Consider the following 15,466-nt stretch of genomic DNA (forward strand, 5'->3'; position numbering starts at 1 on the left):
TCGGTGCACAGTGGAGAAAATAATCATGCTGTGCTGAACAGACAATCGTGCTTCCAAACCATCTAAAAAAAATGATGTGTGGTACTGAGATGCTGTCTGTAGTGACAGGTGTGCAAAACAATCTGTAACAGTGCTCTCTCTACTGTCACTGAGACAATATTTCTAAACATTTAACATTTAATTTTTAAATAATGAACTTTGTTTGTTGCTTATTTACTCATGAATAGTTAACTTTATAGTGAAATACATAAGATTCAAACGTTGTTAGGGCCTTTAAAACTAAAACTATGTTTTTTGTTTTTTGTATTTATCTTTAACATCGTAGGTGCTCTTTTGTTGTGTAAAACAATTGTTTGAAATATAATTGAATCACTGCATATTAATCAACTATGGTTATTATTTTAATGACCTGAGCTGACACTATACCATATAAATATATTTTAAGTATTTCAGTGTTCAACAAAGCAGTTGGCCTTGGCTTGGGCATCAGGAGCACCTGCTTTATTCTCAGTTCCACGTGATGTTCTCTCCCAGTAGTAGTATATAAAATAAATATGTTACATGAGTTGTGTTTATGTGCTCAGGTGCATTTTCTGTCCTTATAAACACATTGTGCCAGCGAGCATCTGCTCTGTCAGGGGGATCAGCACCACAGAGCAGAAATCTGATTTGGTCTATATCTGAGGCCAAGCCACATCTGGATTGTATGGTCCAGTCTGCAGATTCTGGCAAGAAACAGATGGAAAAATACTGGAGATAATGATTCTGACACACTACTGCCTTCTCCGTGTGTGTGTGTGTGTGTGTGTGTTTGTGTGTGTGTATGTGTGTGTGTCAGTTAGAGTTTAACAATCCAAATCAGACTGATAATCTTTGTTAAGTCAAGCTGGTCGGAACTATTAAAGATAAAACATTGACAATGGGATTTTTATTTGTTTATATTTCTTCAGCGGACACATCTGTCCTCCTCTTCTCTCTGAAGTCGTCTCTTAACTAACACAGGCTGTGTAGTGAAAGCAGCAAGTCAGTTCAGCTTCCGTCCTCTGTCGGTGTCATCCGACAAGGATGCATCCAGCCACAGTGGTGCACTGTGGGAACCCGCGTTTGTGCTGTGTTCACAGTCAGAATCACTGTAGTTACATGTGTAAGGCCAAACAAAATGGATTTAAACGATGCTCCATGTCACAAATCACATGTGGGCCATTGCTACCCTTTTGTAAGCTTCTTGTGGATGTTTTCACACAGGATCTTGACGTCTTTACATGCTAAATGTTGTTGTCTTAAAAGGTTAAATCTGGCTTTTTAAGACTTTAAAATCATGTTTTCATGTTCATTTTGGTGTAATGTGTCTCTTTTCTCCAACTGTTTATTAGCAGAACAGTTAAAAACTCTTTTTAGCCCAATACTGAGCAAATGACTGTGTCTCAGAAATTCTGTTGACGCAGTGCATTGTGGGATGGACTTAGAGGACTCAAGGCAAACTGGTTGATGCCAAACAGTGCTAAAACACAGTGCTACCCTTGTCGTATGGGGATTTAAGCCAACTGATCCATGAGCCATTTTGACTCCCAGCCTGCAGCAGATGAAGCACCGATCCAGGCTGTTTCCTGGTCCAAGCCAGGCTGATAGTGTGAAGCCAAACTGAGCTGAGGTCAGAACAGCAGCAGGAAATATCAGTCAGTTCTGCAGCGAAAGGGGAGATTTACTTTCTAGATAGTAGTTGCTTTAAGGACACTGCAACTCTTATACGAGATTAATGCATGCATTTTGGACAGCGTAATTAAACTAGGGGAGCATGAATGTGTTCAATACCTTTTTATGGCAATCTACGTGACGCTGAAGTGGTGCAAGACAAAAAATCAGAAGCCTGGTTCTCTGAGTCACCATTTACATTTTGTAGTGGTGTTATGCTAATTGACGGCTGTTTCCCGTGTTGGAAGAGTAACCGAGCAAATCCCAGTTTTGTTAGTCATGATAACGAATGGGGTTGTCAACTTCCCGTGCCAGAGCCAAGGAAATAACAACCAAAAAATTGCCATAAAATTGGCAACAAGTGTGGATGAATTGGACACAGCTGTACAGGTCGTTGTAAGTCGACTTACAGAATTAACAACCCTTAAATCAACATATTTCTTTGATAGACATGACAGATTATTAAGTTAACTGCTCCTAGCAAACACTGCCACAGTTTCTGTGTTGCCTGCAAATGATGTTGAGAGATATGCTGACTGACTAAGGCTCATAATGGTGCTAAAGAATCAAGGGTGTGCACAGAACATTAAACAGTTAATTATTCTGTTCAGAGTTGTTTATTTTCCACTGTTTGCTACAGACGGGTCTTGATGATGATGAACTGAAAGCCACGAAAATTTCCCAAGCCCACGCGTTATTAAGAATCACTTCATGATTAGGATTTTGCAGCCAGTTACAGCCAGTGCAGTTTAATTGCTTCTACAATGTCGATATAATCAATCTGCATCATTCAGAGGCTGTAGGACCTAATCAGTTTAATACAGCAATATCAGACCAGGCATCAGTCTCTCTCACTCTGTCTTTTTGGTAGAGCTCCATTAAATAGGAGGGTGCTGCCATGTTTCCATCAGCTCTGTGTGGAATAACAGTTGTCTGGAAACTTCACCCGACTGCCGTCTAGCCCTGGGCCCCCATGGAAAAGTCTGAAAAGCCTTTCACAGAATGTCCCAGGTTCACTCAGACAGAGTGAACCAGACCAAAACAAAGTTGTTGTTTTTTTTTTTTTTGGCTATTGCCATTGTAATAGACAGCATACTGTACAGTACATAAGGAAGCATCATTTTGTAAACAACCTTATACAGTTTTTGGGTGGATTTGATTTGTCCAACGCTTCGGTTTGTGACCAAGTACCTGCTCTTTCAACAGCTGATCCTTAAGGGACAGGGCAGACACGAAACCGGGCAGAGAAAGGGGCACAATGTGCAGCCCAGGTCCCTGACTCGTATTGAACAGTGGACGTTGTAGTTATGTGCCATGTGCTGTGATCATTCAGCTACCTGGCACTTTTGGCTTTAATGATGTGTACAATGTCATTTCAGGGTGGAGGAGAGCAGGGATCTTCTTCTGTTCTTCAGGACTCTGAGGACCTTCTCAGACAGATGTGACGAGCGGTCCAGAACCTTCCAGCACTTCCAGGTAAGGGAAGACACACCTGCACCAAAATGGACTTCAAACTGGCAAGTTCAGCCTCACACATCTGCTTTCTGTGGTGTTAAACTATTTGTGTGTTGCTGACACACAATACATAACTGCTGTTTGTTCCTCACAATGAATGTGACTGACTCTGGATTTGGTTAGGTTTGTTAGCTTGGTCCTTTCCACCTACGCAATGTGTTGAACACTACTGATCATACGGCGGGAGGATGGCAAAACATGGCAGTGTTCTGGCCAAATGAGATTTCCACAGCTTTTCTTTAATTGTTTGTGTATGAGTCCAAAACATGATCCATTCTGAATTCCTTCAGTCGGGAGACCAGATGGTCCATCAGTCAGTGTGAGGGCAGAAAGACTTAAAATGGCAGCTTCTGGTTTCACCCTCATCCATCAGCAGAGGGACCTTGTTGTCTTGTCCAACTAGAGGTCAGAGGGTCAAACCTGAAGGTCTGGGTTTCTCTTTGTGGTCCAGGATGGACAGAGTTTGCATTTCAAAATAGCAGTAAAATTGTGACCCTGGCTTTGCTTTCCTGAGGCAACCCTTTACCTCCCACAGGACTATAGCACCACTATGGAAAACTTTCACAAGCCGCCAGCGGGCATTGAACATGCAATATGTTTATCAGTAGATTAGGCTCTGATCTTTTCAGTCATTGTAGTTATTGTCAAAAACGATACCACCGTGGTAGAAGTAATATAGGCTTGCAAACCAAGATATGGAAATCCATATCAGTGCTGTTCTTTTGGAGAGTTCTGGTGCAAGATGAGCGAAAGTTTGGGAACATTTTGTTTTCAAGCCGAAAGAGATACAGTGACAGACAACAGGACGGTCCCCTGTTGTCCCAGAATTTTGCTTTAAAGTTTGAAGATGGTTGTCATTGCTACGTCAACCAAAATACGATGACACCTACAAAAAAGCGCCAATTGAATCATGCGCCACTCGAATCAGCCTTTGATTCAGGCAGATGAAAGCGTAGAGACATTAAGGTCAATGCGATGGGTGTGAATTAGTGTGGGCATGGTAAATATCAGGGTGGGACTTTATTGAAGAGGGAGCACTAAAATGTCAAATAGTAAATCAAGCTGCGGAGGCAATATGGAACCTATTCTCCTGTTTACTTGGAGAATGTAAAGTTCTGCCAAGTTGGCTGGGCTGAAGGAGGATTAACCCACATTTTCCATACTGGCCTGTGTGCTCTAAACTCTTATTTTGCTTTACTTGCATTTTCTTCAGTGTTATTATGGAAAAATGTAATTCCCTTCGTAACTGTTCAGCTGTAATGTGGGCAGTGCCTTGTATGCTGATTTCCATGCTTTAATGACACACAGACATGAACATGTGCTTAGAGGAATAAACAAATAAAAATATAAAACAAAGAGTTCACATATAGCCCAGGCCAGGAATCTTAACATTTTCGTTGCTGGTAGACCACGACATTCACCAGCCAGTCACTGCAGAGCTGAAGATGATGGTTGGCTACACACTGGTTAGAAACCGCAGACATTTACAAGCGTGTGGCCAATCACTGATTAGCATTTCTCCATCAAAATGTTAGTGTTAAACGTCTCTGCACACAGACGCACAAACATGCAGACTCCACAGTCAACCATGTGTAGTGTAGCTATTTTTGTTGTGTTAGCGGTGTTGCTTAAAGATGGCGATATCACTGTCATTGTAACACTGTTAGTTAGAGCTCTGATGCTCTACTGTAAACACCGATTTTGACGCGGGAGGCTGTGTTGTCATTGAAAGTGTTTGAAACATCCATCTGCTGGTGTGGTGCTGTCCACAAGTAAAATCTGAAGCTGCCACACACAGGTCTGTATAGGACTGCCATAACTGCCACTGAAAGCCCCTGTGCAAAGTATGGTTCTAGTTGTTTTGGTTGATTTGTCTTTTCCTGTCAGTACCGATACTATACTTCAGTTTAAATATTAAAAACAATGATTCTAAACACGTTTTAATTAAAAAAAAAGTTTAACTTTATTAAAATATCTTAAAAACATAGCCATGTCACATACACATCTTCCTGTACACCACTATCTTATTCACATCAGTAATAATTTCTAAAGTAATTTTTTATTACTGGAAGGGAAGAGTTTGGGACACAAGCGAGACATTTTTTAAGAAGACAAAAGAGAGAGGAGTAATTTTCACATTACTATAGTTCATAGATACATTGCTCCCCAGGTCACTTCAGCTGGAGTCTATAAATTAAAAAGAACAAAGTGAAGTTAAGTCACCAAATACTTAAGAAAGCCTGCAGCTGGACAAGTCTACATGGCCATTGCCCTTATTGAGAAGCATTAGTAATGGAATAATTGAAAATGAAATTCATTCACGCAATGGCAGAGCAAAGCCCAGAGTGTTGTGTTTATTTCTACTATTTGTTCTGAGACAGCGCTTAATGAGAAAAGTATTTACAGACTATTCCTGCTGGCAGTTCAAGACAGTTTAATGTTTATCAGCTGTCTGAGTCAGCTGGGATCAATAGTCTGACAAGAATGAAATCTCATAACAACATAAAATTAATGTAACGACAAATGTTAACAATGCTCACAGGCTATTTTTCTTTAAGTGCCATTTCAGAAACTTTTTCCACTGCCACGACACAAGGTTCAGTTGAAGAAAAGACGACTAAAAATCAGCATGCAGGTATCAAGTATTCCTTTTGTGTGACTAAACTGACTTCAGTCCGGTTTGGAAGACACGGTAGCATCATGTCTCAGAACAGAAAAAGAAAAATATTGCAAAAGAATATTTACTTTCAATTGATGTTTACCCAGAAACATCTAGAAATGCTGTCTCTTGATATAATTCTAAGATTTTTATTCAGTTGTGATGGTATGTCAGACAAAACTTCTGTTGAAGCTTTTACTTTTGTAGGGTGTGGTAGTCTAACTCTCTCTCTGCCTCAGGCATGTATTGTTCTTGCAGTGATGTCTGTCCTAAAGACCCACAATAAGCAAGGTGAAAACATGGGGGTCATGTTGAATTAAGATTTCACACTATATAAGATGCTTGTTAAGGTCAGTAAAAGCAGCAACGATATTTAGAGGGTTGCAGTAATATCTTAAATTTGGATTTTTTTCTTTACAACTTATATTTACTAGCAACGAAACACTCCTGTTTTGAAATCCATTTCACAAAGAGTGTGAAAACATTGGCCTGTTGTATTTTAGATTAATCGGCACAGGTAGTCATAGGCAAGCCTGCTGGCTTGTGGCTGCAGGCGTGTTGGTTCAGTGTCACCAGCGTTTTGTGTAGTTTCATTCATCCAGGTAGTACAGCGTCAGGTCAAAATGAGACAATAAATTGGACTGTGGCTGTGGAGTCATTCATATCAGGGTTATATCAGCTCTACTGGTAATTACATCACCTGTGCGAAAGACATTCAGAAGGCACCTCACCTGTGGTGTTTACTGAACAGGTGGCCTAAATCGTTTAGGCTGTCTTAGAGCTAGAGGCCGATGTAGAGTCCTACTGTGAATGCCTCAGTATGCTTCAAACCAAGTGTTTTGTAAAATTTAGAACAGCATCTGAAGCCCCCTTTACAATGGCAGAATCAAAAACTGTGTAAGACTGCTTTTATATGTTGTCCAAACAGACAAACTGACAAACATGTCCACTTTAAGTAGCGATTGGCCAGGTTTATATAGGTGTGAGAGTAGGCTGGGTTTTCTTCTTGTTCTTCTTTTTCTGAACTCTTCAATGACTTTTTTCCAGTCTCTCTGAAAGTGCGTTCAGAGAGACTAGTAGAAATGCGGATTCAACACATGGTCAAACAGTTAGTTTGAAGCATATTGAAGACTTCACACACCTTCTCAGGTGGGTTTGCACCAATTCATGTGTCTGTGACTCTCAACAACTCTCATATGCAGCTTCTTACAGACAAATGCCTGATACTCCACAGTAGTACTGACAAAGTACTACAGACAGATAAACTAGTACTGATGAAAGCCAGAGAAGAGAAACTCTTTCAATTCTACACCTTCAGTCCTGTGAATGGTTTCATTTTGACCTGACAGTGTCACAAGCTGTTTGTAGGTTTGCTGAAGTAAAAACTTTGACACCAGGGGACCAGTGCCCCAGAATCCAGAGCATCACGGTATCCCCCAGCACTGTGTTGTGGGAAAACTGCTCTGTCAGCAACAAGGGGCTACAGTAAAGTTTCTGCCTCCTCAGCGGTACCGTCCGCTAGGCAGTACCTTCATACAGGTGAAGCTGTCAGGGTACTTGGACAACACCACGGGGTTGCCCTCCAGACGGACCTCATTGAGGCTTAGTCGTAGGTAGTAGGTGTCGTTAGACCTGCAGAAGGTGTCTTTGTTGACATCAGTGATGTTGTTGTTCTGGAGGAAATGAAAACAATGTGAAGAACGTAACGGTGAATAAAATTTTAGCTGGTGGAGTCAAAGTCCACAGGATCCGGTTTAAAAAAATATGTTTCCTGTAATCTGTATCTAATGTAGCTTAGAAAATTCTTGCAAAAAATTAATCAATTTATCTGAATTTGTTTTAGCAGTAAAAGATACAAACCTGTAGATGTAAGATCCGAACACTCTCTGGGATGTGTGGAACAGCTTCCAGCTGGTTATTGGCCAGGAACAGGTTGCCTAGCTTGGTTAGTTTCTATTGGGGAAACAAAATCACACCATGGACACCCAGTAGATTAAGCATCTGTTATTATTTGGAACATAAAGGCTTGCTGTGAGTTTGGCTACTTCACTGAAACCTTTGTTGTTTGGTTCATATCTCTTTGTAGATCACTCACTAATAATAGATTGATATAGATCAGGTCGTTTTTTTTTTTTTTTGGTGTGATTTGCCCAAATCCCCATCCTTCAGATCATTTTTGTACATTGCTACTTCAAAAAGTTGGGAGATGTGATGATGTGTACCTTGAAAGCATTGGCTTTGACACCCTTGGTTTTGAGGAAGTTGTTGTTGGCGTTGAAGGATGTGAGTTTGGCAGGAAGCATAGGAAGTTTGACCAGCCTGTTCTCAGCCAGAGACAATTCCTCCAGCAGGGTTAGCTTAGAGAACGCTCCATCTTCAATCTCTGAGATCAGGTTCCCTGTCAAGTCGATCCTCTTCAGAGTCACTGTTGGCAGCGGGAAAACAATCAGTTATTACTCACTTTCTTTTCTTGTTGTGCTGTCATATTGCATCGCAGTGTTCATATCCATCTGCATTTGTGTTTAGCATTGAATATTTGATCAATTTTAAGTTAAAAATCTGTGCTGCAGCGGCCGGGATATCTGGACCTTTAGTTCCAGGTTTGGGTAAAGCTCCAAAAAGAGTGGATAGTGATAGTGTCTGATAGTGTCTTTCCATAACGTGGACATGGCAAACAGACACTTCTTTCAAACACCTCTAGTTCCAGTTATAAAATTGTAGTCTCCAAGACCAAGATAAGATCACCCTGATCACTAGGGCACTAACATGAGTTAGGCATTATATACAGTGGCAAAAAAGTAAATGAACCCTTACCTGGAATTACCTGGAATATTTCCATTTGTCTTAGAATATAGTCAGATCTACATCTAAGCTCCAATTATATGGCAGAGCTGAAGCTGTTCTGTGTGGAAGAATGGTCCAAAATTCCTCCTGAGCATTACTAGAAACGCTTGTTTGAGGTTATTGTTTTCAAAGTAGGTTAGTTATTAAATCCAAGTGTTCACTTATTTTTCCATCAGCAGCGTGAATGTCTAAATTGGTGTGTTCAGTAAAGACTCAAAAGATTGTAATGTTTTGTTTGATTAGCTTAAGTGCATTGCGTTTGTCTTGAGAATGTGTGTACATGTGGCTTAGATGAAGAACAGATCACCACTCTGACGAAGCATTTGCAGTCCACAGGTTGTGTTGGAAACAGTTTCTCGACTCACCAATCTCAGCAAAGTCTTTGGTGCTGATCTTTTTAATCTTGTTGAAGCGGGCATACAGGTAGGCCGTCTCTTTAGGCAGCGTGGGAACACTGGTCATGTCTGGACTGACCTCCTCACAGTACACTGAGCCAGTCAGGCACACACACAGCAGGCAGGTGGGTAGGTCTGCAACACAGAGTCACCACACAAACATCAAGCCTTTTGCAGAATAATCAGCTACAGTCATGCTGGCGTTTAAGTCAACAGCGAGCTGCTGCTGGCAGGATGGAAAGCTTGGACTGACTTTGCTGTTGTCACAGAGGTTCACTTTCACAGCCAACCACTGGTCTAGGACTAGGGCTTGAACTAATAATTATTTTCTCAATTAATTGTTTACCCAAGTTGATGTAATGTAACACAACTATAACTTGGATAATTAGTTCCAATGGTGTCTGCAACACCATTCCGATGGAATGAGTTCCCCAAACCTTCCAAATGTGGCCTTTGACATACTCTGGGCCCTGATGATACAGATGTTATGAACCACACTGAGCTGTAGTTGCACCCTATCCAAGCAATTTATTAGGAACAACATATTAAAGCTGGGTAGTTCTTCCCTTTGCTCCAAAAACAACCTCGGTTCTTCATGGTATGGACTCAACAAGATGTTGGAAACATGGTGCATTGTTCAACATTATTCCGGTCTTCAGCTGTCCTGATTTTGGTGAGCCTATGTCCACTGTGGCCTCAGATTTCTTGTCTTGACTGACAGGAGTAGAACCCGACGTGGTCTTCAGATGTTGTAGCCCATCCGCCTCAAGCTTTGATGTATAGTGCACTCGGCGATGCTTTTCTGTTCACCCCCCGTTGCAACATGAACATGAAGCTCCTGACCTGTATCTGTAAGATTTTATGCACTGCACTGCTGCCACACGATTGGCTGATTGTATAATTGCATGAATAAGCAGGTGTTCCTAATAAAGGGCTCTGCGAGTGTATGGCTCGAGTCTTTAGAGGTATCCACCCGAGCTTTTGGAATTGCTGCTGGCCAACATGTGTTCCTGGATTCAAATCCAACTCTCTGATTAATCTGTAATTTGTCTTGGAGTGTCTTTCCCAGACCTTCAAACCATAAACAGATTAAGTTAAAGCAACTCTCAAAACAATTAGCCAGTAATTTTAAACTTCACATATCATTTAAATTAGATTTTCTTGTGTGTGTGCAACCAGTTGGTGATGAGGAAACCAGGTCTCTCTCTCTTACCTAAAGCGTCTGCTCCCTCTGGGCTCGGGGTGTCATTAGGTTCATCAGCAGGAACCAGGTCCCTCTGCAGGAGAAAACATGGCCTGTTCATATACTGTCCTGCTCATTGGCTAAAGCAAAACATTGACACTGCCAGGATTAGGAGGTCAGTCTTGTAATTATGCTTACATGATGTACTGTGCAGTATTTTGGGTAGGAACCAAATGAAGATGAAACAAAAGCATGTAAATGTGCAACATTTTGCTTGGCTCAGCCTGGAGTCAGTAACATTAACATGTAGGAGTTAAATGCAAAGTTAACTGTTCTATGGTTAGACAGGGTGGACAAGTTAGGTTTGATGTAGTAGTTAAATTGGATAAATTGCATGACAGACCTGAACCCAGGTTTACACTTAAGTTTACATTGATGTTGATATTAAGACTAAACACTAAGGGCGGTATCTGAAAATGTGATGTTAATCATTGGAGTGCTCTCCAATGATTAACATCACATCAGTACCACTGTCTGTATTCTGTTAAGAGACCTTTTGGGTCTAATAAACTACGGCTAAGTGTGAATACAGACTGTAAAGACCACTGCGTGGGGGCGTGTTGCTTCCAGTACAGGCACGAATCTGAGTCTTTCAGTAACAGATCCATGAGCTTAAAGGATTATCAATAGCAAACACTGTATAGTAGGTTACAGAGGTATGAGCCAGACTTCTTCAGGCTTTCAAATGACAAGTTTTGATTTTGCTAATCACTTTATCCTCTGTTTGCATACTCTCCAGGTGAACCGTGGAATAGAAATGTTCATGTTACAAAGTCGTCTACCAGGAATGTGTGTTTGGATGTATTGGACTGGCCACTGCAGTGCATTCTTGGATGGTGTTTCCACAAACGTAGTTGGATGATGTTCCTGAAAACATTTAGCCAAGTTTTTTTTTTTTGTTTTTTTTTTGCTGCGTTGCTTTGGCCTGAGTTGCTGCATCTTGTCCCTCACTGTGCTAACACAGCAGTCTGCCTGAAATTAATGAGGACGCTGCCATTTCTGACACAGCCGTAACTGCGGCCATGTGCATTTTTTGGTGTTTGCTATTTGTTGTTGGGTCTTGTCTGACTCTGATGTTCCTGAAACATTATCTGTTGTGGATAAGTAATCCTTCATGATCAATACATCTTTTTTTAGCACTATCTTTGTCCTCACAATGACCCATGACCAGTAATACTGTGGTACTGCCATGTAGGAGCCAATGTGAAACAGGTTGGTTTTAAGGTTTTGTGCATTCTTAGTCCCTGACCCAAGAAGTCTTTAGACTTTTGGAGGTTTTCATAAACTCCGGCCCTCAGCCTGAGTAGTTTTGTTGACTGTGGTCGGGGTCTGCCAAATTCAGATCTTTAAAACTGTGGCAGCTGGGTAACTTAGATTGCCAATAAGCCATTCACCAGTGAGGCTTATGAATCTGAGGGTCAGCTTATCCTCCATCATGGAGGCCTATGTTCAGTCCCCTTGAGTGGTTTAGAGGTATCCAATAACCAATAGTCCAATGACCAATGAGGGAATCCCTGAGGAAGATTGCGAAACTCAACCTGCTGGTGTTCTCTGAACTAACTGACTGGCCATGAAACCATTCAAAGGGAACAAAAACGTTCACACTGTGGATTAAAACGTCAGTCTAAGTGGTTAATTGTATCAGCAGTAGGGAATGAGGCCTGCCTCTGAAGGGTCTGGCACAGACAGAATCTTCTATGAAAAACAGCTGGTCCCAAATGAAGTTTTTACTCATTAAAACTCAAGTTACAGTTCATAGCAATATTCTCTCACACTTATTTCTTTCCGTCTCATTCTCTGGGTTGTTTGTGGGTTTTTTACTTTGTGCAAGTGTTTCCCAAAGCACGAACCAAACCAGAGTTTGGTTTCCCAAATATTTCTTGAAGAGTGTGGTTAGTTAAGGGTGAGTGTGGTTGATTCAGGGTTTGGTTTGTCTGCTGTAAGAATAAGTTAGACATGGAAAGGTGTGTGCATGTGTGCATGTTTGTGTGTGTTGAAACTGTGAGCTGAATGAATTATCTGTCACAGGAGGGCGGTGAAGTCAAGTGCTGACAGTTTCTGTCGTTACCAAGCTGCATAAAACAAATGAACTAACTAAACCATGAAGTCGAATATTAGCTTTTAGAATAATGTGGCTGGATTATTGACTTTGAATGTAGCCAACTATTAAGCATGACCCTTTTTAAATCATCTCTTCTCTTCTTATTATTTCCTACCCTGTTAGCAGAAATGTCTAAGATAAAATCTGACTGGTCTGCCCAGAATCATGGCAGTGTGTCTCTGTGCTCATATTAACTGCAAAAAGAGCTGAATATTTGTCCTTTTCAATTTAATTCCACGCATAGATTTGTATATTTTATTTGTTTATAGATTTATCTTTATCATATCAATAACACACCTTGAATTATTAAGTAACCGTGACAATCATGACTGTAAAAATTCTTTTGAAGTCATTCTACAAGTCAACGGCGTAAACAAGTTACTGATCACAACTGTTTATTTGACTGCTTGCAGAAAATTGTGTTAAAGCTTGAACAAACTAGTACTTTTTTATTTTTCAGTGCATTAGTGCACTTTTAAAAATTGTCAGTAGAGAACATTCTATAGCAGACAAGGATGATGTAAATAAGAAAGTTCTTACCCTAGCCCTCCTTGACTTTGAATGGTCACTGAAGTATCCGTTCAGCTCCCTGCCAGGTAGAGATCCCGGTATCACCTGTGAGACCTGGTCAAACCTCCCGGCCGAGGCTGCCACCAGCCACGGCACCAGCATACAGGTGAATAAGAAAGCCTTCATGCTGTCCAAAGCAGTGTGACGCTGACACACCAGCTCACCTTAAAGCCTGAGTTTGGGTCAGCAGCTGCTCTCAGCTACGAGCCCCTATTGGGATGTGTCAAATGACTGTATTTAAAGGCTCAACCAGTAGCTTCCAGCAGAGTTTATAGAGCAGAGAACTTAACCCTTCCCTGACCACCCACCGTCCATCTGCTTTGAGAGAGGGAGACAGAGACACAGACAGGATATAGAGAAAGAGGCAGACACACAAAAAAAAGAGACACATATGGAAAAAGACAAAGAGTCAAAGAGAGAATAAAGTGTCCAATTTTTTCAGTTAAATGTCTCTTAAATGTGTACAGGAAAAAATATGCACCGCAGAAACTGCAGACAAAGCAGAAAAATTGAAAGTTGACAACCACAGTGTGAGTGTGTTTTGTCAGGAGGAATGTCTGTGGTCTCTGCCCAGCCACTCAGTAATGACTCGTAATAACCAACCTATATTTCGTTATTCTGGATGAGTGTTTTTTTTTTTCTTCACTGGTTCTGCTTTTCTTTGAGCCATTGGTCAGATAACACGTTTAGCAGCCGAATTTATGTGATTACTTTGGACTGACCAATAGTGGAATCTGCTTTGATTTCTGGACGACTCCTCTCAGAGTGACTAATGTTTGAGGTTACAGTTGATCGTACTCTGTCCTTTCACCACTTTCAAATTATCCACCAATTAAACTCGTGCGGGAAAAGCAATGTGTCTCAGCTAAAATGATGACAGGATAATTGAATGTGATGTGCATACATACTGGAGTTAAACAGGCAAAACCACAGTGCAGAGACTGTGTGGTACTGGACAAGTTCAATCCAAGAGATCGAATTTGCATGGCTGCATGGTTCACGTGGATCAGCAAAAAGTCTATTTTATATTTCACAAGAAATGTGGGTCTGTTCAAGGGGTCCTTTTAAGAAGTTTGAGGAGTCCTATAAGAGATTCTTGTAAGCATCAAGGAGGTCTTAGAGTACATCAGTGATCCACTGATGTGGTTCTAGTGGACCTTTTGGGGGATCTTAGGGCCCATTAGGTTGTTGAACATCTATTGGAGATTTTGGAGCAATGTGTTAGACAGCACTCTCCAACCCTATCATTGAAACAACAAATGTAGGGTTTCTTACAGCTGCTTTAGGGGTCATTTAGGAAGTTCTGTGGCACTTTGTGAGGTTTTGCTTGTCACTGAGGGTGTTTTAGAGGTCCTTAAAGAGGTTCTAGTGGTTTCTTACAAACCACTAGAACCTCAGTTGGTGTGTTGAACAGCACTCCATCACCATCATCATGCATCGAAGCACCAGAGGGTGTTCATCCCTCCTGTAGTTTCTCAGACTTGAAGAATCAAGGTCAAGGAGCACTGAAGCTGTTGTCGAGGATCATAGTTACTAACCCCCGTTATGGTGGTTTTTCCTTTCTTTTGTCATTCATCTATTTGTGAAATTATATCATGAATATTCAGGAAGCAGATTAAGTATGCTTTCATTCAACTTGCAGTTACAATAAAGGCTTTAGTGACTGCAGGCATGGATGAACACTTATGTTTCAGTGTACGTTAAGCTTAGTTTTAAATAATCAGTGTCCTTTATGATTAAACGTGTTACGTGGGAAGCACAGCCTAAATCTGTCTTTCTGGCATAAGATGCTCTATCTAAACCAACTGAGGACTGTTTATGAGACTGGAGACAGGACAGTCTGTCCAGCACCAGCATTTGGTTTTCTTATTGTTTCCTTCCTGATGCTGAGGTGTCTTGAATGAGAATATTGTTCAAAACTTCAGCTGCTTCTCATCTTTGAGCATTTCAAATCTTACCCTCTATTCTGTTTTCTGATGTGCATAATTCATCTGATTGTGTTATAGAACTTTGCAGGTAGACCAACACACCAGCAGTGTCAAGGTTTGTCCTTTCTTTGTATTGATTTCATTTAGTGGAATAGGGTTTGGGAATCGACTGGGACAAGCACACTGCAGTTGCAGGCAAGGCTGCACAGTCCTCTGCCATGCCAGGTGCAGAGAGATGTCATCTGTGTCGAGATTTCTCATCTGCGTCGGTTTTAGCCACATTTAGGTCTAATAATCTTGGGTCTTTATAGTTTTAGCGAAGGCCTCTGTACAAAAATGCATGCATCATCATAATCAATGCCCCAAAGCAAAACAGATTCAAACTTTCCATGACATGGCAGGACACTGGATATTTGCTGAGTATTGTATTGTATTGGCTATCACTATGTCCAGAGCTTAGCTTAGCATTAGAGCTTAGCATTAACAGCTGTTTACTTACCAGTCTAGAAGAAACATTCT

General features: G+C 41.1%; 2 protein-coding genes across 5 annotated transcripts in view; one reads left to right on the top strand and one right to left on the bottom strand.

Moving 5' to 3' along the window:
* LOC121179067 (centromere protein P) overlaps positions 1 to 15,466 on the top strand; it is a 77,017-nt gene that overhangs the window by 5,472 nt on the left and 56,079 nt on the right. For all 4 annotated transcript variants that reach the window (XM_041033663.1, XM_041033665.1, XM_041033664.1 and 1 more), the window contains exon 6: positions 3,072 to 3,168. In XM_041033663.1, the coding sequence (XP_040889597.1) occupies positions 3,072 to 3,168 (97 nt within the window). The remainder of the gene's footprint in view (positions 1 to 3,071; positions 3,169 to 15,466) is intronic.
* ogna (osteoglycin, paralog a) lies at positions 5,154 to 13,224 on the bottom strand. The gene is made up of 6 exons (XM_041033667.1): positions 12,990 to 13,224; positions 10,319 to 10,382; positions 9,076 to 9,240; positions 8,089 to 8,291; positions 7,727 to 7,819; positions 5,154 to 7,539 (listed from the first exon to the last, which is right to left on the bottom strand). The coding sequence occupies exons 1-6, from the start codon at positions 13,143 to 13,145 to the stop codon at positions 7,369 to 7,371; spliced, it is 852 nt and encodes a 283-aa protein (XP_040889601.1). The 5' UTR covers positions 13,146 to 13,224; the 3' UTR covers positions 5,154 to 7,368.

This window comes from Toxotes jaculatrix, chromosome 3 (assembly GCF_017976425.1).
Source record: "Toxotes jaculatrix isolate fToxJac2 chromosome 3, fToxJac2.pri, whole genome shotgun sequence".
In the NCBI taxonomy this organism is placed as follows: Eukaryota; Metazoa; Chordata; class Actinopteri; family Toxotidae; genus Toxotes; species Toxotes jaculatrix.

What these genes read in the sequence shown, in the direction of transcription:
- ogna (XM_041033667.1), bottom strand. Translation starts at nt 13,145, where the DNA reads ATGAAGGCTTTCTTATTCACCTGTATGCTGGTGCCGTGGCTGGTGGCA. An exon ending in CAAAGTCAAGGAGGGCTAGG is followed by an intron (nt 10,383 to 12,989) that starts GTAAGAACTTTC and finishes TTTCTCCTGCAG; the next exon opens with AGGGACCTGGTTCCTGCTGA. An exon ending in AGAGGGAGCAGACGCTTTAG is followed by an intron (nt 9,241 to 10,318) that starts GTAAGAGAGAGA and finishes TCTGTGTTGCAG; the next exon opens with ACCTACCCACCTGCCTGCTG.